The sequence below is a fragment of the Amphibalanus amphitrite genome, unplaced genomic scaffold (assembly GCF_019059575.1).
Source record: "Amphibalanus amphitrite isolate SeventyFive unplaced genomic scaffold, NRLGWU_Aamphi_draft 000093F_arrow, whole genome shotgun sequence".
Lineage (NCBI taxonomy): Eukaryota > Metazoa > Arthropoda > Thecostraca > Balanomorpha > Balanidae > Amphibalanus > Amphibalanus amphitrite.
In genome coordinates this window covers 351484-373264 of record NW_024881589.1, presented here as the reverse complement: position 1 = coordinate 373264, position 21781 = coordinate 351484, and the positions used below count along the sequence as shown (strand labels likewise).

General features: G+C 50.9%; 3 protein-coding genes across 5 annotated transcripts in view; 1 reads left to right on the top strand and 2 right to left on the bottom strand.

Moving 5' to 3' along the window:
• The window catches only part of LOC122380194, a 29990-nt gene extending 24440 nt beyond the window's left edge, over positions 1-5550 (top strand). For all 3 annotated transcript variants that reach the window (XM_043363150.1, XM_043363153.1, XM_043363152.1), the window contains exons 7-10: positions 2136-2347; positions 2810-3026; positions 3304-3867; positions 4558-5550. In XM_043363150.1, coding sequence (XP_043219085.1) covers positions 2136-2347; positions 2810-3026; positions 3304-3867; positions 4558-4624 — 1060 coding nt within the window. In that variant the 3' untranslated portion in view covers positions 4625-5550. The remainder of the gene's footprint in view (positions 1-2135; positions 2348-2809; positions 3027-3303; positions 3868-4557) is intronic.
• A 3875-nt stretch (positions 5551-9425) lies between these two features.
• Positions 9426-13445, bottom strand: LOC122380240. The gene is made up of 2 exons (XM_043363225.1): positions 9629-13445; positions 9426-9490 (listed from the first exon to the last, which is right to left on the bottom strand). Exon 1 carries the CDS (start codon positions 12861-12863, stop codon positions 10101-10103), a length of 2763 nt encoding a protein of 920 aa, XP_043219160.1. The 5' UTR covers positions 12864-13445; the 3' UTR covers positions 9426-9490; positions 9629-10100.
• A 3118-nt stretch (positions 13446-16563) lies between these two features.
• On the bottom strand, positions 16564-21734 carry LOC122380233 (glycosyltransferase 8 domain-containing protein 1-like). The gene is made up of 8 exons (XM_043363219.1): positions 21689-21734; positions 21571-21618; positions 21212-21353; positions 20588-20766; positions 20257-20392; positions 18191-18322; positions 17883-17995; positions 16564-16996 (listed from the first exon to the last, which is right to left on the bottom strand). The coding sequence occupies exons 1-8, from the start codon at positions 21732-21734 to the stop codon at positions 16845-16847; spliced, it is 948 nt and encodes a 315-aa protein (XP_043219154.1). The 3' UTR covers positions 16564-16844.
• Between the last annotated feature and the right edge of the window lie 47 nt (positions 21735-21781).

Genomic DNA, 21781 nt, shown 5'->3' with positions numbered 1-21781 from the left:
AGCCAGGAAAGAGATCCGGAAGATCAGGTCTGAGGTCACCTCAGGAAGCTGACTCAGGTCAGCAGGAATGCAGGGTGATTCAGGCGTACTGTAACGGAAGGAGAAGGTGGCAGAAGCAACTGTCCGGTGGACTATAACCAGCAGGAAGTGGTACCTTCTTTGTAGCTCCAGCTGAGAACAGAAAACCGATGCAAGACGGAATTCGGAACTACATTCGGCAGCCTAAATAAATATCAGTGCTCCTGTCGAAAACATAATTTACTAGCTCTATGTAAGAGTGGATTTGGACATGGAGTGGCAGTCGAACTAACGATATTTAGTTGTTTTCTAAAGGCGTGGCTATGGTGTCTCAGTGCTTGGAAAATGTCGAACGAATCTGAGAGGTGTTACTATTTTCGGGCACCGCAAGTTTATTAGCATTCTCGGCACATTTAGTTACAATACAAAATCATTTATGGTGCTTTATGAACTACATGGTTAACTCACATATGCTTGCGTACTTTACGTAGAGGCAGCGCATTAGCAGTGAAGCCTAGACGACACTTGCTTCGCACTTCGCAGCTTATACTCGCATACAATTTCTTTAATTCCTTGTTCGTACGACGCACGAGTGTCTATGCAACTCGTCTGTGAACCGGCGCCGTCACCAGCCAGCCCAACTAATTCCGGTTACCCAACAGCGGACGGCCTATGGGCCTGTGAAGTCGTCAGGTTTCTCTGGCGGCATAATTACCCAGCCGGCGCTCTCAGCCCGGCGCACCGCACATTGTCGACTAGACTGGGTGGCGTCACGCGCCCTCCGTGACGTGCGTACGCGTGACGCACCTTCCGTGATCGGTACGGCACGCGCGCCGACACAGAGCGCCCAGCTGGCCCGGCCCGGAGTCAGCGAGCACGGTCACACGTGCAGCCGAGGTCACTGCCGCGGCTCCACGCGCCGCGCCGGTGGATTATCCCTTACCAGTGCGGCCGGAACCGAGCAACGTCCGGAAACACGCACGCCATCATTTGGCACTGATGGATCTCTTTAGTGGAAGGCATCCGCCGCGACGCCCAGCTATGCATACTAACGGTGAATCGGCACAAGATGCCCGTCGAACTATGTTTGGGGATTGCATTGAATATTGTCGGAAGGCAGCAAGCTCATCTCAGATTTGTTGGGCGTATTGCCGGAGACAGAGCTAGACATTTGTGAGGTTTAATATCGGGTTTGCGTCGGGTAGCAACTCTCACTTCTGACGGCGGTGATTCATCGGCTCTATTTCCAATTCTGTGCGTGTCCGGGGCCGGTTTCGCACGCAGGCTGCGTGCAGGAGCAGGTGGATTGTATGATAAACCCGCTGAGTCCGGCATTCTGATGAGCACTGCGACCTTGCCAGCCACGCTGCGATGGGCCTAGCAGGTGACGGAAGGGAGCAAGTCATGAACCCCGCTCGGCGAGTCAGCTGCACGGAATCTGTCCGTGGGTGACCCTCCCGGTCACAGGGCGTGGTGCCCGCCGTGCACTGCATGCACAACGTGCACAGCGTGTCCCGTGCACAGCACGCCCCAGCTCCACCGACCACATTTCCACCTATCGCCCTGGCCCGGTCGCCGTTTATCGTGTTTCTCATGACAGATATGTCCTTGGCTGGCATGGCCGGGCATTTTTGTCGCCCGCCCACGGCGCAGGCGGGAAGTTGGCACCACCAGGCCCCGCTTCCCCGGCCGCCAGGCTCCGTTTCCTCGGCCGAGGGAGGAAATTCGCCCCGGTCCCGGTCGGTCTGATCACCACAAACCGTAGATCCGGCGCACGCCATGCCCCGGGCCGCTTAGTCATCATGAATTGTTTTTAATACAAGGCAATCAGCGGCGATATAATTTCAGCCAAATTGTTTTTATCTTGTTGAGATGATAAAGGATTCCCATATGAGATCATATTGGATTAAAATGACCTTTTATGACATACGAATCACAGCTTATTACCATATAAAAAGTACATGAACGGAACACGAGCTAACTGACCAAACTTGCATCTGAACGTGCTTAGTGTGTTGACTCACAGGCGAAAAAAAAACTCGCTAAATGACCCGTCTTCTGTCCAACGGACATCAGTTATCACCACTCCGTATGACGCCCTCCTCTCCTCTCTTCAGGACGGCGTTCGCCTCTTGGCTGCTCATGAACCTGCTGCTCATCAACGTGCCCCGCTACGGCGCCTACATGATGGTAGTGACGGGGGCGCTAATGGTGGCCGCCTGTGCGCTCTACACCTGCCTGAAGCCGAGCCGGCCGCTGGCCATCCGCTTCGAGGACGCCGTGCTCAACATGTCGCTCGGATGGCAGTTCTACCTGGTGCTCATTGCAGGTGGGTGGACAATGGGGGAGAGGTTGACATCTTTGTGGGTGGCTGAAAACTCTGGTCGTCGTTTTTATGACATGACGTGTTTTGTGGGGCATGAAATTTAATTGAATCGCAGGTAAATTGGGCTGAAGGGATAACATTTCAATCAGTTATAGGCTACGAATCCTTGTGTGCGATTCCTTAAATGAAGGAAATTATTCCTAATCAAGGTCTCAGGGTAACTGGAAGCTATTTTTATAATGAACATAATGCACTGACCCTGGATGGCCGGTTTCCACAAAGTTTCCTCGCTATGCCAGACGTTTGCATCAGTACAGGAAATTTGTCTTTGGAATAACAGTTAATCTCATTTACAGCAATGCCAGCATCTCTATCAATCGGTCACGGTTTACTCCGCCCTTCTCAAAGCGGACGTTCCCCATCTCCCATCCCCCACCGCTGACGTCTGTTCCTCGCCTCCTGCAGGTATCATCTGTATGATGGTGGGCGTGGCTGCGGCGCTGGTCGACCTCGTCTACCCCCACACCTTCTCCACGATCCTGGAGGTGGACTTCGGCACCCCGTACGACCGGCACATCCTCATCGTCGAGTCCGAGGAGTCCAGGAAGAGGCGCACCATCAAGATCCCCAAGCTGGAGGAGCCCATCAGTGCTGGAATTGAGGCGACCACCAAACTGATCAGGTGAGGGATCCGGCTGTCTGACCTGGTAGCCTGACCTCCAGCTGTGTTGATCTGCAACTACACGGGTGATGGACGTGTGTGGGCTCGATTTTGAGAAGGGCAGTCAAGGTTGAGTCGTCTGCCGGATGTGGAGATTAGTTGGACGGACACCCTGAGCCGGAGGTGTATTGCGTGAGGTGCTGTTTTCAGGGTAGTTGACGTGTTTTGACATATGCGGAGCTGTTAGCTGCGGGTGGTAAACTGACGCATTGATCTGACCCCTGTTTATCTCTTGCAGACGTCTTTCAAAGCGAGGCAAGGATGACAGCAGCACAGACCCACGAGGCGGCGTCGACAACGTCGCGTTCGAGATGGACCCGCCCAAGACCCCGCTGCACGCTAAGCTCAATAAGCGCACCGACTCCAAGAAGTCGAGCAAGTCGTTCAGCTTCAAGCGCAATAGCCACCACCTGGAGGTGCCGCAGGGCGGCTTTGACTCGCCCTCCGGTGCCGGCAAGTCAGCGCTGGAGCGCACCGACTCGAAGATGTCCACGGCGTCATCAATGTCAGCCAGCTCGCACCCGGTACCGGACGGCGACCACCCGTCCTTCCAGGAGCAGTTCCGCAGGATCCGCCAGGCGCGCCGCGACTCAGCCCAGTCGACCGCCTCCAGCGCCTCGTCCAGCTTCGGCGCGTCGGCCCTGTCGCGCGCCGGCTCGTCGCGCGGCAGCAGCCACTTCCTGAACGTGCCGGTCGAGAGCTGTCCATCGGGCGGTCTGCACGCGCCGCTGGAGAAGCGCGACTCGCGAACATCCAACATCATCGTGTTCCATACACAGGACGCCCGTGGACAGCTGACAAGGTGAGCGCACATCTGAATATTGAAACCCACCGAACTGACTGGATGAGCCCACGGCATGCTGTCCCGCGACAAACATAAACGTTCGTTTATTCCTGCGTGAATCACCTCGAACAGACGGCACAACACAAGGTCACATGACACTAATCCGATCATCGCTAAAGACCGGTTTAAACGGGTCCCTCCTCCTGCATAAGTCCGAACTTCCTGGTACCTACCAGTCCTTCCACTGGACTCAGTACCTGCGCTGACTCGTAAATAGACGTCGCTCGCGCTCCCAGCCCCCGGCGACTTCCCAGCAGCTTAGACATGGGAACGCCGTGCTGCGACCGTCCGGCCGGCAATTTAGGTCCGTACCGAGACAACTTGGTGAATTATGAACCGCGGACAGCGCCCCGTCACATGTGGACATTGTCCAGTATAGAATCTACAACGTAAAAGAAAGGTCTTTGTTGAAAATGTGGTTAGCAGCAACCGTGGGAAGTTCGTTCTGTTGTTGGAAAGTAATCCCACAAGATGCATAAAATTATCCATTTGTTGCTGTGCCGAAGAGAACAAAGAGAACTAGGTTTTGCTTTCAGCAGCGGTAGCACCGATGGGGTTTGGAGATCGTTGGCTGGTCTATGGTTGTGTTCTTGCCGTTGAAACTCGACTCGTTCTACGGTTCTAACTCCATATTTGATTTTGTTTCAGACGCCAGTCGACGGACCCGACGCCTGGCTCTCGGCGCGCCTCCTGCGACCCGGCGCCCGACGTCTGAGGGCGCCCCGAGCGTCACCGGCGCCCCGCGGCGCCCCTGCAGGCATTACCGACCGCCGTAGACACTGTAGACACACGTGTGATAAAGTGATATTAAATAATGTGATGCCGGGACACGCCGGCTCGCCGCTGAGAGCTCCGGCAGACCGGTGGCGGCGCGGCGCGGCCGTCACGGCAGGTCGGGGGACCGGCTCTCAACTGACCCGTCGTCGCCGAGTCTGACTGGCCCGTCAATGGGCTAACGGTCTGAGGGCGCGGGTCAGCGCTGTGCCGTCGTTCTGTCGCCGCCGTGCAGTCGTCCAGGAGGTGCCTTTGTGTCACCCACGGACGTGCTTCGTCACCACCCACACGGCGACACAGACGGCCGTCCGTTCGTCCCGGGATTCCCTGCGCCGAGCCGCGAGCGCGTGGAGCACCGCGGGTCGGCCTCTTCATCTCCACAGCGCCTCCGGCCGCGCCGCCGGCGGCGCAGTGTCCCCTGACGTCATCCCCCGGCTCACGGAGCTGACGTCACTCCCGGAGCGAGGCCGAAGGAGGGCGTATTTATCTCCATAGGTGGCGATTTATGGAGCGTCTTTTTATGGAACGTCTGTGACGGGAGTCTGAATAAGTGTCCTATCATCTGATGCTGAGCTGTCTGATGGAGCGAGTGTTTTGTTATATCCGCGCCAAACTGCCTGTGGGTGGGGTGAGTCGACTGGACGTTCCGCTATCATAGGGTGTCCCCAAATCTGACCGGAGGTTCACCTGTTACGCCAATGGTGCCGCCGCTATGGCCCATGCCGCGCATTTCGATGCCATACGTGTAGAGCAGACTGCCGCCGGTGCCGTGCGTTTTGATATACCTAGTTATCGACTAATTGCGTGACCTCCCTGACTAACGGTTCTGCCGAGTGGACCTCAGCGAATACACGAGCCATTATCGGAGTTTGCCTTGAGCGGCTACCGGGGGACGGGGACGGTGTGCGGTACCAGGAGGTGGCTGCACTTTCTGCACGCCTCCGCTGCTGCACGCACGGCCGGCCGAGTGGCCTCGGTACATGGCACCGCCGACCCTGCCCAGGAAACGGTGGCAACGGCGTGACCCTGTCCGCCCGGCGAGGGCGGGACAGGGCGGCCGCACAGCACACCACAGCACCGCCCGACTGGGGGCTAATCATCCCTTATTAGATACAGCATCGATTGAGATCAAGGCGGCAGTTGTGGATTGACGGAGTATTTACAGAGGCCAACAGTGAGGAAAGTTTCGGAAAGACACATAGCACAAGTTGACACACAAAGCAAGTCATCCCGCGTCACGCTCTTGTGATTGAAACGCCATTTGTAGCGAGCTGCTCGCTCGCTGGTAGGCAATTGACATAAATATTCATTTTATATTTGATAGCGTGTTTTGGTATACTAACGTTACAGACAATATCTATATCCCGTAGAATTTATCATGGGAAACTTCAACACAATAGCATGACACCCTAGCGTGCATGTGTGAACAACTATATATAAAAAGCGAGATAAAAGTGACCTAAGCAAAAAATCAACAAAGTAGAGAAAGTTGGCGTTTTTGGAACTATTGCCGAGTTCCCCTCCTTGCATCAGGTGGTGGCGACCGACTCAGCTGAGCTGACTCTAAGCTGCAGCGCCCTCAGCAGCCGGCGCTGCATGCACCGGAAAAGCGAAATCGCCGACCAATCTGGCAGGAAAGTGTGTGCGAAGGCTACAGCCTCAAGGTCTGCCAGCGCTCGACGGCGCCAGAGCAAAACGGACACAGAACAGTGCACAATGTGGGCTGTGCTCACTGTGAGTGTGGGCTGTACACACTGTGGGTGTGGGACTGTGCACACTACGGGCCCCACAGTGCGCAAGTTTCGTGCAGGACCTTAGTCACTCACGTTGGCAAAGCCGGATGAAAACAAATGTTCAAACATCTGAGAATGGAATATCGTATAAAGCGATGGAAACTAGACAGATTGAATCAAGAATGATCGTTTATGTTCACGGGATGCTGCAAGTCCAGGACTCATATTGCAACGAAAGAGCACGCTCCCTCCCCTTGGATATCGACGTCCCTTTTGCTGTAGGAGAACTGTGGGTCGCGGGAGGGTACGAGGTCTGTCCCCTAGCAAACCCATCACCCACATTCAAGCACGGTAACATCAAGGAAGTGTCAGAAAAACTCCCCGAAGCAAGGACAGCGTCACCGACACACGACAGCGAGTCAAGGGCGCGGCGAACTGCGAAGGCTACTGAACTGAACACCTGTCGATAATGATGGCGAGAGAAGGTAGCTGCTCAGTTGTCTGATAGATCTGATAGGTTGATAGTTGTCCTACTAGAGAACACGCCTGCACTGATCTGATACCTAGGGGAGAGTGGGACAAAACGGTCACCCGGGGCAAAGCGGCCACCCATCGTTTTAGCCCTCCACAGCTGGCGTCAGCTCCTGGGCCTCGTTTCATAAAACTCTGCCGTAGCTGGTCGCCAATTATACCTACTTCCTTTCGCGGTCGTTCGAATGAGGCAGACCGGGTTTTGCGGCCCATCACCATTGTCCTGTGATAGACGTAAAAGCAATTATTGCCAGGTTGCTAACTATTTCAACGAGTTTTAAATGTTGTTTTATTCAAAAACAGTTTGAAATTTTAGTTAAGGGTTCTCGTTCATGCATTGTGAGGTCATCGTAGATTTATGTTACCAATTGTCATGCCTTTTGCCCCACTAATAGCTGAGCTGGAATATTTTTGTCTCGGACGGTATGCTCGGGGCAAAGTGGACGGGGCAAAGTGGCCAGATACGAATTGGCCAAAGTTGTTTCCATCTGGACAACAAACGTTATTGATATTGAAATGCTTACGTCATGCATTCATCTCGGCCACTTTTTGATTACATAAGCTGCTAAATAATGCAATAAATGTTTTTCCATGCATATCCTTTCTTTGTTTACCTGTGGGAATATCACAACTTTAACATTTATTCTTGTTTAAACCTTGTAACCATCAAATACCCAAGTCGTACATGAGTCAACTATTCTGTTTCTCATATCTAGACTTTAGAAGTCGCTGGTGGCCGCTTTGCCACGGGGTATGGGGCAAATGTGGCCAAAATGCGTAGGTTTAAAGCTCTGCCAATATCTCCCATATGTGAACGTCTTTGAAATTGAAACGCAGTTCAAATAAAGGGCAATTTAACCCTATTAGTGGCAGGCTCCTGGCTACCCCTATTAGTGGCAGGGGGGCTGTTAACCCGCGCCCCGCTGGGGGGGCAGAATCTGCCCCCCCTCCCGTTTTTCGCCAATAACTTCTAAACGCGTTACGCCAGCGACGTCAAACTTTCGGTACCTTATCATACATCAATTTGACACGTTCCCTGAAAATTTGAACGAAATCCGTCGGAAATTTTTTGATAAATTGACGTTTTAGTGACGTCATGTTCGCCATTTTCGCCTCAAAAACGGCAAAATTTCAAATGCCGCTAACATCTTCATTTTTAAAGGAATCAAGACGTAACAAAAAAGGTTATACGTGATTCTACTTTGTCTATCAAATGGCTATCTCAGTTTTTTTTAAATTTTGGATTTTGGCCAAAATTTTTCCAAAAAACTGACTTTTTTGGGAAAATATTTATAAAATCCAAAATTTTGGGTTTATCGAAAAAACCGGAATATATGTCAGAGAACTGGTCTTTGTGCACCTACATACCAATTTTTAGAAGAATCGGTTCAAAAATGTGGGAGTTATTCAAAAATTTATGACGTCACGACACACAAAATTTTTGAAAAATGATTTTTTGGAAGTTCTAGACCTCGTACGGAAACAAAAATAGCACCATTCGATTCACCGTGAAAAACTGCATCGGATAGACACCTTTTTAGGCCTTAACAACCAACTTCAAAATTTGACCTCACTTGACCTGACCTTGACCTGACCTCGACCTGAAATTCATCCCAAGGTGGTCCATATCACTTATTGAGTGTGCCTATTGAATTCCATGAGTAAAATGACCCATAAAACATGTGTCGCACATGCCCTTTTCTATATTTTGTTTTTGGTGACCTGACCTGACCTGACCTGACCTTGACCTTGACCTTTGAATGACATTGTGTGCAACGAATATTGTCTTGGTAGTCTAAGAACACGTTTTGGGCAATCAGTCTCAGTCCATTCTTCGGCAACTACGGTGCAAGGCCGATACTGTAGAAACTTGCATTTTGTACCCTTGACCTGACCTTGACCTGACCTCTGACCTACTTAAGCAAAAAAATTTGGGGTCTTCAGATCCGCCTTGTTGAGAGCTTTCGATTGCCGTTTTCCCCGTCCTTCTACGACCATCGGTTCGGAAGTTAGACAGGGGGGGGGGGCAGAATCTGCCCCCCAGCAGGGCGCGTATGGCTGAATAGCCCAGCGGGGCGCGGGTTAACGACCCCCCTTGATATCTCGAGATCTAACGGGCCGATTTTCAAAATTCAAACGGCATTCGATTTCGCTCAACGTGATCTACATTTCTGAAAAATAAAAATTAAAAAATGTCTATAGGGGGGTAGAGGGGGGGGGGGGGGTAAAAACGGGCAAATTGCAGATACATTTTAGACTGTTTATCACGGCCAGGTTTCTAAACCAATCTTAACGCAACTTTTGCCGATCGATAGAGAATGGACCAGGAATTCACATGGATCCTAAAAATACGCATTTTCAAAAATCATAGGCGGATACAGTTCATTGAGATTGGGGGTACACAAAAAGTATAGTAAATAAGGTTTTTGTTGGTATTTGTTCCCGCCTGCGCTCCTCGCGTCGTCTTAAACGCATCGCTGCCTGTTCGTGATACCAATTTGTATTCTCTTCTAATGCGATGTGGCAATGCAATGCAATGGTTTCTGGAAAAGACCAGACAATCGTTACAAGATACAAATGAACTCCGAGATAAATAAAAGAAACCGAGAGGAAACAAAACAAGAGCAAGTCAACGCAATGATACAGCATGAAGATTTTAGTAAATAAAAACAAGTCCTTACCGACTGTATCGCAAATCACAGCGCAGACAGGACGTGGAGATACCGCTTAACAAGGTAGCGGCCAAAAACGGACATATTTACGTTAATCGTTTAGACAACCTTTTTAGCGAAATAAAGCTAAAATTACAATTGACAATGCAAACTTGATGAAAAACAGCTTTTGGCACATTTTAGCTGAACAACAAAAACAACTTTCTGTTAAATGGCACAATAAACGCAAAATGCACATGATTGTGACACCGACGGCGCTTGCACCCCGGAGTCGTGCGCATCTTCGGCGCCTCGGCGCCGCTACACCCTCCCCGTTCGGTCTTCAAGGCCGAACATACAAAACGAGAACACAAGGGGAACATGAAGAGGCAGTGCGCACGTTTGCATTTCCCCAAATCAACAAGTACCTTGCGCAACGCAGATTGCCTCAATCGAACTGGCACAGAGACCATCTGGCACAGCGTCCTCGCTCAGCTGGCGCCTAGCACAATGACACCAGCTTCGTGACTGGGCGCCACATCTCCCTTCCTTTCGTTTTCACATTAACACTTCTCACCAGTCCGTCCTGGCTAGCACGCCTTTCTATCACACGACCCAGTGGTCGCTGGATCCTTTGAAGGCCACTGTCAGCGATCACAACAGCATCTTCAGTCTCCAATGGTTTATCTGGCTTCAACCACGAACTTCTTTCACCACTGGCTTCCGCAGCCTGCCCCAGAGCACAGTCAGCGACTCCGGGTGAGGACCTGGCGCCGAAGGGGAGAACGTTCCTCAGGCGTACCTCTGGCGGCTGAACTGTGTCATCGCTCCGCCATCGAGGATCTTCAACAGACAAGTGTCGTTCTCCAGTAGCCAGGCTCCCGTCCAGATGAAGCTGCTGGGGCTCCACTTTGATGCGATTCGTGGTGCTCTTCGGCTGCGTCGGTCTCAAGTGTCGAACTCGGCCTTGGACCACCCATCCAAGCCTGGTTTTTACCGCGAAAGGGCCGCCGTCACGACTCTTGATGAAGTCGACAGGCTCCAGAGCAGCCGGGACGTTTACGCCAATCAAGAGTCCTACTTCAGCGTCTATGTCAGGCGGGACGACTTCCTGCAGGCGTGGCCAGTCAGAGAGATCGTCAACTCTACAGACCTCCTCCCGGCTAGCTGGGATGCTTCCCAACGAGAACACTTCAGGTAAGTCAACGGGGTCACTTTCGTCGATGCCACATATCGATAAGCCCTCAACGGGAGCCGTCCAGACTTTGAGCGGGTCCCTGGCCATGGTGATGACGGAGAGTTTGGTCTTCGCCGAGGTGGGCACCCCCAGCTTGTCCAACAACAACTGACTGCAGAAGGTTGATGAGCTACCGCTGTCGAGAAGGGCGTAAGTCTGTACAGTAGTCTCACCTTGGTACTTCACTTTCACCGGAACAATTGGCATCTTTACACCCGAATGTCCTGCTCTTCTAGAAGAGAGGACGTTTACTGCTGCCTGCGAAGCCCGCTGGTCACTTAATAGAGTCATCGGCGGGCTATCGTGGCTGACCGTCGCCGTCTGGTATCTATGGAGCACAGAGGGGTGGCCCTTCCCGCACACCATGCAAGTCAGACGGGACTTACACCATCTGGACCTGTGACCCGCCTCCAGACATCCGAAGCAGAGCGCGTGCTGACGAACAAGCTTCTCTCTTTCCACCAATGTTTTCTCTGCAAAAACTGGGCACGCAGACAAGTCGTGCTCGTGCTTGCACAATACACATATCTTCTTTTCGGTTTCAGCGTCTTTGGTTTTGACGTAATTACACTTGACTTTGGTCTCCTGAGACTTGTCGGCTCTTGATAGGTCTTTCTTGAGAAAGACTTGACGGCCGAAGGCAGCGTTTGAAGCGATTCTGGCTTCTACTTCCATCAAGCTGACCAGATCAGAGAACAGTGCAGACCTTCCCTCTCCTTCTGCCAGACGGTCCACTTCTCTCCGCCATTTCTCTTGAATTGCGAAGGGCAGCTTCTCCAAAATCTTCTTCATTGTTTTTGGATGGTTCAGCTCATGGCTGGCTCCCTTCAGACTGTCCACTGCGTTGTGACAGGCTCTCATCTCCACCGCGAGCTTGTCGAGTCCAGCGACATCATCACCCTTCACAAGTGGCCAGTGCACCAGACGGTCGATGAATGACTCAGCCATCCGGTCAGGGTTGCCATACCTCTTCATCAATAGCCTCTTCGCTTCCTCATAGCCACCGGTCTTCATGAACATGCATCCCCGTACGATGTCTCTTGGTGTTCCAGACGTAAACTGCTCCAAATAGCGAAGCTTCTCTTCCTCATCGACGACCACGCTAGCGACTCGTCCATCAAACGCTCTCAAAAACTGGTGGAATCTGGCAAAATCGCCTGAGAACACGGGAATGTCTGGCTTTGGGAGAACACACGAGGTGAGCAACTTCTTCATCAAGCTCGCCTGATGATCCTCGTTCTCGGTACGTCTAGCTTCTGGTGCCGGAGGGGGAGTGGCCGGTCTCGAAATGGGCGAAATCCTTTCCTGGGTGCTGTTACCGGTTCCTCCAACAGCCGTTGAAACAGTCGAGTTAGGCCCGCTTTCTGAAAGTGCGGCTTCAAAGGCTTCAGATTCTTCAAGGGCTTCACGCAGCTTCAATTCCTCCTTCTTCATCTTCAGTTCCTGCTCACGAAGCTCCAACATCTGCCTTTCTTTTAGGAACTTCATCTTCACTTTCAGAGCAGCTCGTCTAGCTGACTCCTGGGCCTTCGTCGAAGCCAGAGATGATCTTGCACTTCCCCGAGACAAGACGGACCCACCATCATGGGAAGCACTGTCAGCTGGCTGCACATCTTCATCAGGACAGACAGCCCGCTGGTTTACCGGGTCCCGAACAGCGTTCTGACCAGCAGCGGAGGCCCGCAAACGAGCACCAGCACCAGAAATCTCAATGCAGCAATCCTCGGGATCTACAGCGTCAATAGCAATATCTGATTGGCTGGGCCTCGAGCCTCCGTCGACGAGACTGGTCACGACAGGACTGGTAGCCGAAGCAGCTGACTGACCTACCTGACGTTCATCATTCTGACCCTCCCCGGTCACAGAGTTACCGATTAGGCGAGCAACAAATAGGGTAACATCAATGCCTTCCTCTTGAAGAGCTTCCCCTAACCTTTTTACAAGTACAGCCTTAGTGCCTTTGGCATTACGATTTCTAGCCAAAAGCTGTGCCCTTAACAATTGCACTGTCAGCCGCGACAAATTCATGATTCAAACGGTACGTATGATACAAGCGAAACGTACCTTTCAAACACCAATGCGATCGGCAATACAAGCCGCATTACATGACAAGACACAAGCCTATCGAGCTCAACAGGGTCACTGACCCCACTCAGCCTTTTGCACGAGAGCCAACGTACCGGCAAGCCGAGACTAGCGTTTTTCAATCCCTGACTTGACGCTGCAGCGGCGGCGATTCCAGGCCGACATCAGACAGCCGCCGGTACGACGATCCACTAGCGCCGAGACGAATGAAGTCGAACGGGTCTCGGGCGCTGTACAAACGACAGTCATTTCAACGTAGACGAAACTGTCATTTCAACTTCTTGCAAATAGTCTAAAATGTCGCATCAATGAGTCGATAGTTCGACCCAGTCGAAATTGTCACTTCAGTGTGCGACAGTCAAAACTGTCGACACAGTCGAAACTGTAGTTTTCGACACACGACTTGTCACACTGTCGATACAGTGTGATACAGTCGAAACTGTTCCCGCCTGCGCTCCTCGCGTCGTCTTAAACGCATCGCTGCCTGTTCGTGATACCAATTTATATTCTCTTCTAATGCGATGTCAGGCAATGCAATGCAATGCAATGATTTCGACTGTATCGCAAATCACAGCGCAGACAGGACGTGGAGATACCGCTTAACAATGTAGCGACCAAAAACGGACATATTTACGTTAATCGTTTAGACAACCTTTTTAGCGAAATAAAGCTAAAATTACAATTGACAATGCAAACTTGATGAAAAACAGCTTTTGGCACATTTTAGCTGAACAACAAAAACAACTTTCTGTTAAATGGCACAATAAACGCAAAATGCACATGATTGTGACACCGACGGCGCTTGCACCCCGGAGTCGTGCGCATCTTCGGCGCCTCGGCGCCGCTACAGTATTGTTTCTAAAAAAGGTGGCAATGGTCTTGTTATGTTACAATTTTCTTAGGAGAGAACGACTACAATTGTATTGGTCATGCATAGGCGGTGTCAGGGCACCTATGTTGGGAGGTAAAACATAACCCCCCTTTAGGGTGTTTCATTACACTATGGTAAAATAATGTTGGTTCAAAACTCAGCCATATCGACTTTGCCCCAACTCTACCCGTAAAACTGAATCGATTGATACGCTTGAAACCCAAATTTAAGTATATTTAGGGGTCGCACACTTTTGTCACCAAAACTCGTTACACAGAGAAGGGGGCACATCCTTCCTTGGTGCGCTTGGGCAGCGCCTTCCGGTTGAGTTCCACGACTCGCAGGCCATCGTTGTTAGGGCCCTGCCGCCCTCAATAGACCGTTGCAGAGCCCTCAGCTGCCAGCATAGCCCCCGCAGCCTGGTTGTGTTGGGGCCCTCAGAGGCCGTCGCTGGGCCGCCTGAAGCCAAATGGGCCCTCAGACTTGAGTTGGGTCTAGGGCCGTTACGAGGGCCCTCAGAGACCGTCGTAGAGACCCTCAGGGGCCAGTGGGGCCCCTGGAATCCTGTGGGACCCTCAGCGGTCGTCATGAGGGCCCTTAGTGGTCGTTATAGGGCCCCAGGGGACAGAGTTCGTCGTGAGAGCCCACAGAGATCATCGTAAGGGCCCTCAGAGGCCGTCATAGGGGCCCTCAGAGGCCAGCGTGGCCCCTGGAGTCTCTGTCGGACCCTCAGCGGTCGTCACGAGGGCCCTTAGTGGCCGTTGTAGGGCCCCAGGGGACAAAGCCCTCAGGTGGGAGCCCTCAGAGATCGTCATAAAAGGGTCCTCTGAGGCCGTCGTGGGGGCCCTCAGATGCCGTGTGGAGCACCAAACGCGACTCGGGACACTTCTAGCCGGTGTGAAGGCCCCGACTAGCATGGGGCGCTCCTGACCATAAATAGACACCCCGGATGATTCCACATCAGCGTTCGTTTCCCGATCACTGGTTTTCAGGAGAAAATGTATTGGATGGTGCGACGGGCCCCTTGTGTGGATTTTGGGGGTGCAAAAAAGATATGTTTGCACCCCCTATACCGCCGCCACTGCCTGGCTTTCTCAACCAAATTAGTTCGCAGGAAGACTACTCATGTTACGGCCAGAAACAAAATCAGAGATGAAAAGTCGCAGAAATGTGCGACCTCTAAACATCATCAGAATGAAGTGAAATTTTACACAGAAACTTGTGAGCAGATGACATTTGAGGGGAACATCGATATGACTCGCAATATGGCACTTTGAAAATGTGAAACACCCTACCCCCCTTTTTGGACGCCTGGATCCGCCTATTATAGCAAAAACGTGTCAGAAGAGGATGCACAATAACTTTGTATATGTTATCACATGATACCTATCATTCACTTATCGTAAAACTGGTGCATACAGTTATAATACATCAGCATCGTGATCTTCGCCCAAATGACTCGCTTCACGAATAGGACCCCCCAATTCCCAGTGCTCTGGAGCTGCCCCTGGTAAAGTTATGAACTTGAAATTTTCAGGGAATGTGCCCAGTTTAGTTTTAGGAAAAGTCAGAAAATTTCAGCATCATAGCTTTAGCGGTTTCGGAGATATTCCCGAAAAACCTGAGGGGTGGATGAAAACAACCCCCCCTGCCACTAATAGGGTTAATAGGGATCGCATGGTATAGAAATAAAATTTCCAACTTTAAAAATCAAGCGTCGGCATCGTAAGAAGCGTTAGGGTGGCCACTTTGCCCCACTCTTTCCTACTGCCGGGACAGGAGATGACTTAGTGCCCTCTGCGTATGGTAGAACCAATTATCTGTTTCACAATAAGATAATTAACGAATGACAGTGATTGCCATGTTTAGAAGTAAATTGTAATACAAGTTACGATTAAACAATTTATATTCAACTGAGTCCTTGCCTTTTGTCTCCCCGCATCGTGAACTTTGATCGACCTTGTGGCTGGAAAGAAACCTCAAGCGTTAACCACAAATCGTTAATCACTTCATTTAACGGGAAGGTATCGGCTGGCCCCAACAGTGCCTCCCTCAGCAACAACAGCCACGCGTGCGCCGTGGGGGCGGGGGGGGGGGGGCGAGCGTGGCAGTCCGCAGTCAGCCCGGCTGATACCAAGGCCATTACCACTAGTGCCCTCACCGGTACAGCCCTAGGCCGGGGGTCTGTATGTACGGACGACCGGTGCCGGTATTACCGCTCTGTGATTATCGCACCCCGAGACGCTGCCGCGAGCGGCGCAGAGTCCCACCCCATCCCTCTGTCTGGGAGGGGAGAGGGGGAGGAAGGGCGTGGCGTGACAATAAAGTGATTATTACCGAGACGGGGAGGGGTATACGGGAGGGATGGGGTTGGTGGGTGGAGGGCTTGCTAGCTGAAAGATAGTCACGTAAGTGAGGCTTATATGGTGAGAAAATGAAGTAATAAACATGGTAGGTACCTGTCTCGGGGATGCGGAGGGAGAGAGAGAGAGAGGGAGAGAGAGAGGGAGAGAGAGAGAGAGAGAGAGAGAGAGAGAGAGAGAGAGAGAGAGAGAGAGAGAGAGAGAGAGAGAGAGAGAGAGAGAGAGAGAGAGAGAGAGAGAGAGAGAGAGAGAGAGAGAGAGAGAGAGAGAGAGAGAGAGAGAGAGAGAGAGAAGTTCCTTTTCATTCATTTCGTTCTCTGTTCTCATGTAGTTAACAACAACAAAAAATACGCGAAATATGTTAAAATATATTACTTATAGGTATCGGCATTGGGCACATATAGTAAAGTACCACAACACAAACAGGCCAGGAAGGCATCTCACATCAAAAGCTCTGCCTATGTAATTGTGCATTTAGCGGCACCCAGGAACCAGGTGCTCCACTTGATGGGAAACTTGCACTTAGAATCGAAGTAACCATGACTAAGCAATGTAACAAAGCACATGCAAGACTTACGACATGCCTTGGACTAAGCTCGTTGCAAAAGCGGTCAGGTGATGGACGTAGCAAAGTAGCGACTAGCGCGACATCTCTAACCGACAGCATCGAGCGTGCACGCCACCTGTGTATTACGGCTTCCTGATCGGGTCGGGTACGGCGTACTCCAGCCACAGGTTTCTGTACGGGGTGTTCGGCATCCAGGGCTTCAGGTGGCCGCTCCAGCGGATCACTTTATGGCTCCGCACGAAACTCTCCGAGTATGGTGTCGCCTCACTAACTCCTGTGAAAGACAGAAAAATAGATCAGTGTCCCCAAAAGCCGAGAAGACAGTGTAAATATCTTTCACGTCATATTTACGCGATGTCGTGTAACTATGTAGTTAAAAAATAGCATTCATACAATACCAGAGCTAGAACTATCCAGCATTTTGGATACGTGCCATCATACCGAATATGCCAAGTCATGTTGACTCGTAACAAATGTCATGTCCGTACCAAGCAGCGCACAAGGTACGTACAGTTAACCGTTAATTGCGACACTTCGTGTCAGCTCTTATCTACCCTGTATGTTTAAAACGGCGTGAAATCCCTGCTGATTGTTCAGGTTTGAGCTCGCGGTTATGTTCAGAAACTATAGCGGCCTCGGTCAGATATGGGTTGGTGTAGAATTCTGCCTTCATACAATCCCAGGGGCAGGGAAGGTTAATTGGGTCCTTTAACAGGTTTCGGGACATCTTAAGCACTTACCGCGCTGCCCCCGGAGTAGATGCCACTCCGGGGGCAAAGAGAGGTCCAGCGAGAGGTCCCTTAGGAAGTCCCCGGTGATCCTAATAGGTATTTACCGACTCCCTGCAGGCATGCCACTCCGGGGCAGCAGAGGTCCAAAGAAAGGTCCCTTAGGAGGTCCCCGGGCACCCCTATAGGCACTCCGAGTCCCTGCAGGTGCCACTCCGGGGGCAGAGGTACAACGAGAGGTCCGTTTAGGAGGTCACCGGGCACCCAAATAGGCACTCACCGAGTCCTCGCAGGCGCCACTCCGGGGGCAGGGCATGAAGTTCCTATCTTATGACCATGTTGACACTCACTGAGCTCCTGCAGGTGCCACTCCGGGGGGCAGACAGAGGTTCAACAAGAGGTCCCTAAGCCGCGCGTCCTATATGCACTCACCGAGTCCCCGCAGGTGCCACTTCGGGGGCAGCACCGACACTCGCCCGTAGAAAGTGAGCAGCATGGCGGCGCGGTGGGCGGTGGCGCTCGGAGACGCACCGACGATCGACATCCTGAGACAAATGGTGACGTCACGGTGGGTAAAGGTGCTGCCCAGGCATTGAGATTGTCGGTGCTACGATGTCAAATACTCTGGATTATTGCAAACACATGGTCAAAATTGCAAAAACAATAGAAATCAAATGATCGATTGCCTCTCGATCATTCACCTGTGCTGCAAACTGGCATACGTACTATTTATAGCTCACCTTTTGTGGATATTAAGCCATGCGACCAGTGATCGGTGGGCATGTGTGTGCCTCCAGTACTTCATATTGGCCACGAATACTCCGCCGCTGAACGTCACTCGTGTGCCCTTTATGTGGCGTTTGTGTACAAACCTGGAACCGGACGTCTAATTGAAGAACGACAGGCAAACACCACTGGCCGTATACAAACATCATTTACCATGCCCATGCAGCTGTAAGTCAACAATTTAGGCACATCAAATTGATTATCCCATCACAATGGGTGGCAGACTAGGTAAATATGATGCCTTCTTACTAACACGGAGGTGGGTTGCGATCATAGATCTCCGTCTCCGTAAACGGATTTCACGACAAATATGAGCACAAGTAAAAATAATTTGCCGTAACGTAGTCGATTTTAGCGCAGCAGTACCATGCACATATAACACCAATATGGTGTTACTCGAAAGAAGCCAGATTATACGCGCTGCCGTGCACAGATCTAGCTGTTAAATAACTATGTGATCTAACCGGATCTTGGGATGATCCATGACGCCAATCTATCTTAGGTACGTAGAACTATGCGTTAGATCTATATCTCGCAGAATTTGGCGACATTTAAAAAAGCGGCGTAGGTCTTATTTCTGTGTGGATCTCACTGCAACCAATCCTGAAACACTAAAATTCCGGGAGATTCCATGGCGACTAGGGTCACAAAATTGTGAATTAAAAACTGATCACGCTGAATGTCTTATATACAGGGTCTTTCATAATGAATGTTACTTTTGAAAGAGCTATTTCTCAGGACATATATGTTCCTCATGTAATATGTACCATCACATGAAACAGAAACACATTAGCGTTTTTGCACACACAACTTTCATTTTAATGCTCCTCAGGAATTTTCCACTGTATCGCCCTTAATTAAGGCACACGTTTCGGCCCTCTGACGAAGGTGTCGACCCCGCGCCTCACAACGTCTGGGTCCAGGCTTCCAGTAAACCTCTCCACTGTGGTTCACAGTGGATGGCTGCAGGAGGGTTTTGTCTCAGATCTGCCAATGCGACTCCCCAAAGCCAGTAGTCCAGCGGGGAGAGGTCAGGACTCCGTGGTGGCCATGGTTGCTCGGTGAGGCGGCTGATAACGCGCTCTTCGAAATTCTCGATCAGCCACTGGCGCAACAGCTGCCATGGTGTGCACTGTGGCACCATCCTGCTGGAACCACAGGCCGTCTCTTTGAACCTTGTCCCTGACCTGAGGCAGAAGCATTCTTTGAGCAGCCTGAGGTAAGCCACCCCGTTCAGTGTTGACCCAGGGGAGAGCCAATGGATGAAGACTTGTCCGTCGACCGTAATCCGTAATGCGTTTTAGTGGTGTCGACATACTCTGCTTTTCCGTGAAGGAAAATTGGCGTTGTGAATTTTTTATTTTTTGGAACAAAACCCTAATTAATTTGCAACAATACGCATATAAAATTCACGCGGAAGTGATAAATTAAGAGCTCCTAACTAAATGTTCAAAAGTAACATTCATTATGAAAGACCCTGTAGAACAACTCGCGGTTTCAAGTCTCCACTGTCTTCGACTTCCGTCCATTGCATCACTCGTGGAAGAGTCGTGCCTTGCGGGTCAGTCTAACTATGTCGTGTGGAGACTTGCGGTACAGCATAACTCACAGGGTGTTAAACATTACGCCCATTACAATGTCGGTCGGATAAGATAAAAGCATCATACTTCGGTGCCAAAAAGAAAAATTTGCAGATGTGTTGTAAAGTAAAAGTTCCAAGTTCAGTGATGCTAGGTAAAAACAACGTGACATAAGTATTCTCACTATGTAGGTAATGTTGCATTATTATTCACTCGGACTATAAATCACTGTACTGGAATCAATGAATAGCACTGGCAGACATTTATACAGATACAATACAGCTACAAAAGTAATAGCAGTCTTCCAAGAACACACAAAATTAACCACAGCAACCGAACAGCTGGGGCCTAAGGGCAAGACAAGCATTATCGATTTGTTCTTAGCTGAACTGCCGCAGCGCACCAAGGACCCCCTCCCTGCTCCCGACCATGTCACTCACCGGTTCATCATGTTGACCTGCTGGCTGTACAGCGGCTTATCCGCCAGGTCCGCATGTGTCTCTGACTGGCTGTCCAGCAGGAATGCTCCAAAGGAGTGCACCGCTATCGGGACCTGCTGCAGCTCGGCAATGTCACCTGAAACGGGGTGCGTCTGTTGGAGCAACTGCTGTTGCTACATAGTTGTTAGAGCCGTGCAAGGCACCTAAGTGTTCTGTTAGTGGTCAAACATGAAAAGCCAATTCTAAGGTCTTCCACAACACTCATTCACGAAGGGAAAATAAATGAGCGTCCCAGACACTGCAAGTAGGCACACAACATGCAGGAATCTACCTTGCACTATAGCGTCATTGCTGATAAATATCACTCTTCCTGTGATATTTGTCGGTAGAATTCCGGCCAAGAACACTTGGGCTGATTCCACATCGTTGTTGGCTAGCTTCAGAAGCCGTTCAGGAAACGCGATAATTTGGTAGTGGAGGCGGCTATCCGGTATACCGTCCAGCCACTGCCTGCAAAGGGACAATGAAGCTTACTTATGGATTATAAACACGTCCAAGCTCCGGTTATGTGCAAATTTTCAAGGCAGCTAGCAACACGCTTATCGATTTTGTTGATTTTGGTTTGTGTCACACACGGATAAAGATATGCATGAATTTAGGGTGAAAAATGTGTTTATATTCTACTGCTGACGGAGTCCACCGTCCGGTGTGACAGACATGACGGGACCCACCTTAGAATGGTGACGGTCTGGTGCGGCACCACCACGTGGAACCTAACCGACTGGTTGGTGTTAGTGACGGGACCCACCTGAGTATGGTGACGGTCTGGTGCGGCACCACCAGGTGGAACCTGACCGACTGATTGGTGTTAGTGACGGGACCCACCTGAGGATGGTGACGGTCTGGTGCGGCACCATCAGGTGGAACCTGACCGACTATTGGTGACGGGGCCCACCTGAGTATGGTGACGGTCTGGTGCGGCACCACGAGGTGGAATCTAACCGACTGGTTGGTGTGTCGTAGCACTGAGTTGACCACCGCCACAGTGCCGGCCAGGCTGCTGGCCTCCCCCGGAACCACAACTTCAATGTATTCACCTGAAGGACAGGAGCCAGCATCAGATAGAAACGGGATGATAGAATTGTCCAGAGAAATAGAAAATCTCAGATAGAAACGAGCCAACGGCTGCCTCCGTGTGTATGTTTGAGTTTGATCACTCCATGAAATGTTGACGTCCAAAAATTCCCAGAAACGACATGTGTTACTGAAAGACAGCTAAAAATTGACAAATTTCATTATAACATGGTTACTCACAAGTTGCAGCTTTCTCCTTATGATCTCCGGTGAAAAGTTTCTTGACACCTGCTTATGACAATTTAAATGCAATAATCTGCATTAGCAAGGAGCTTATCATACATTGCACGTACCGTACGACCGGGCATGAACATCTGCATTCGACCAGGCATGAACATTGGCATGGCTCGTCATTATCCACGAATTTTTCATTCAATAAGTAGTATTCAAA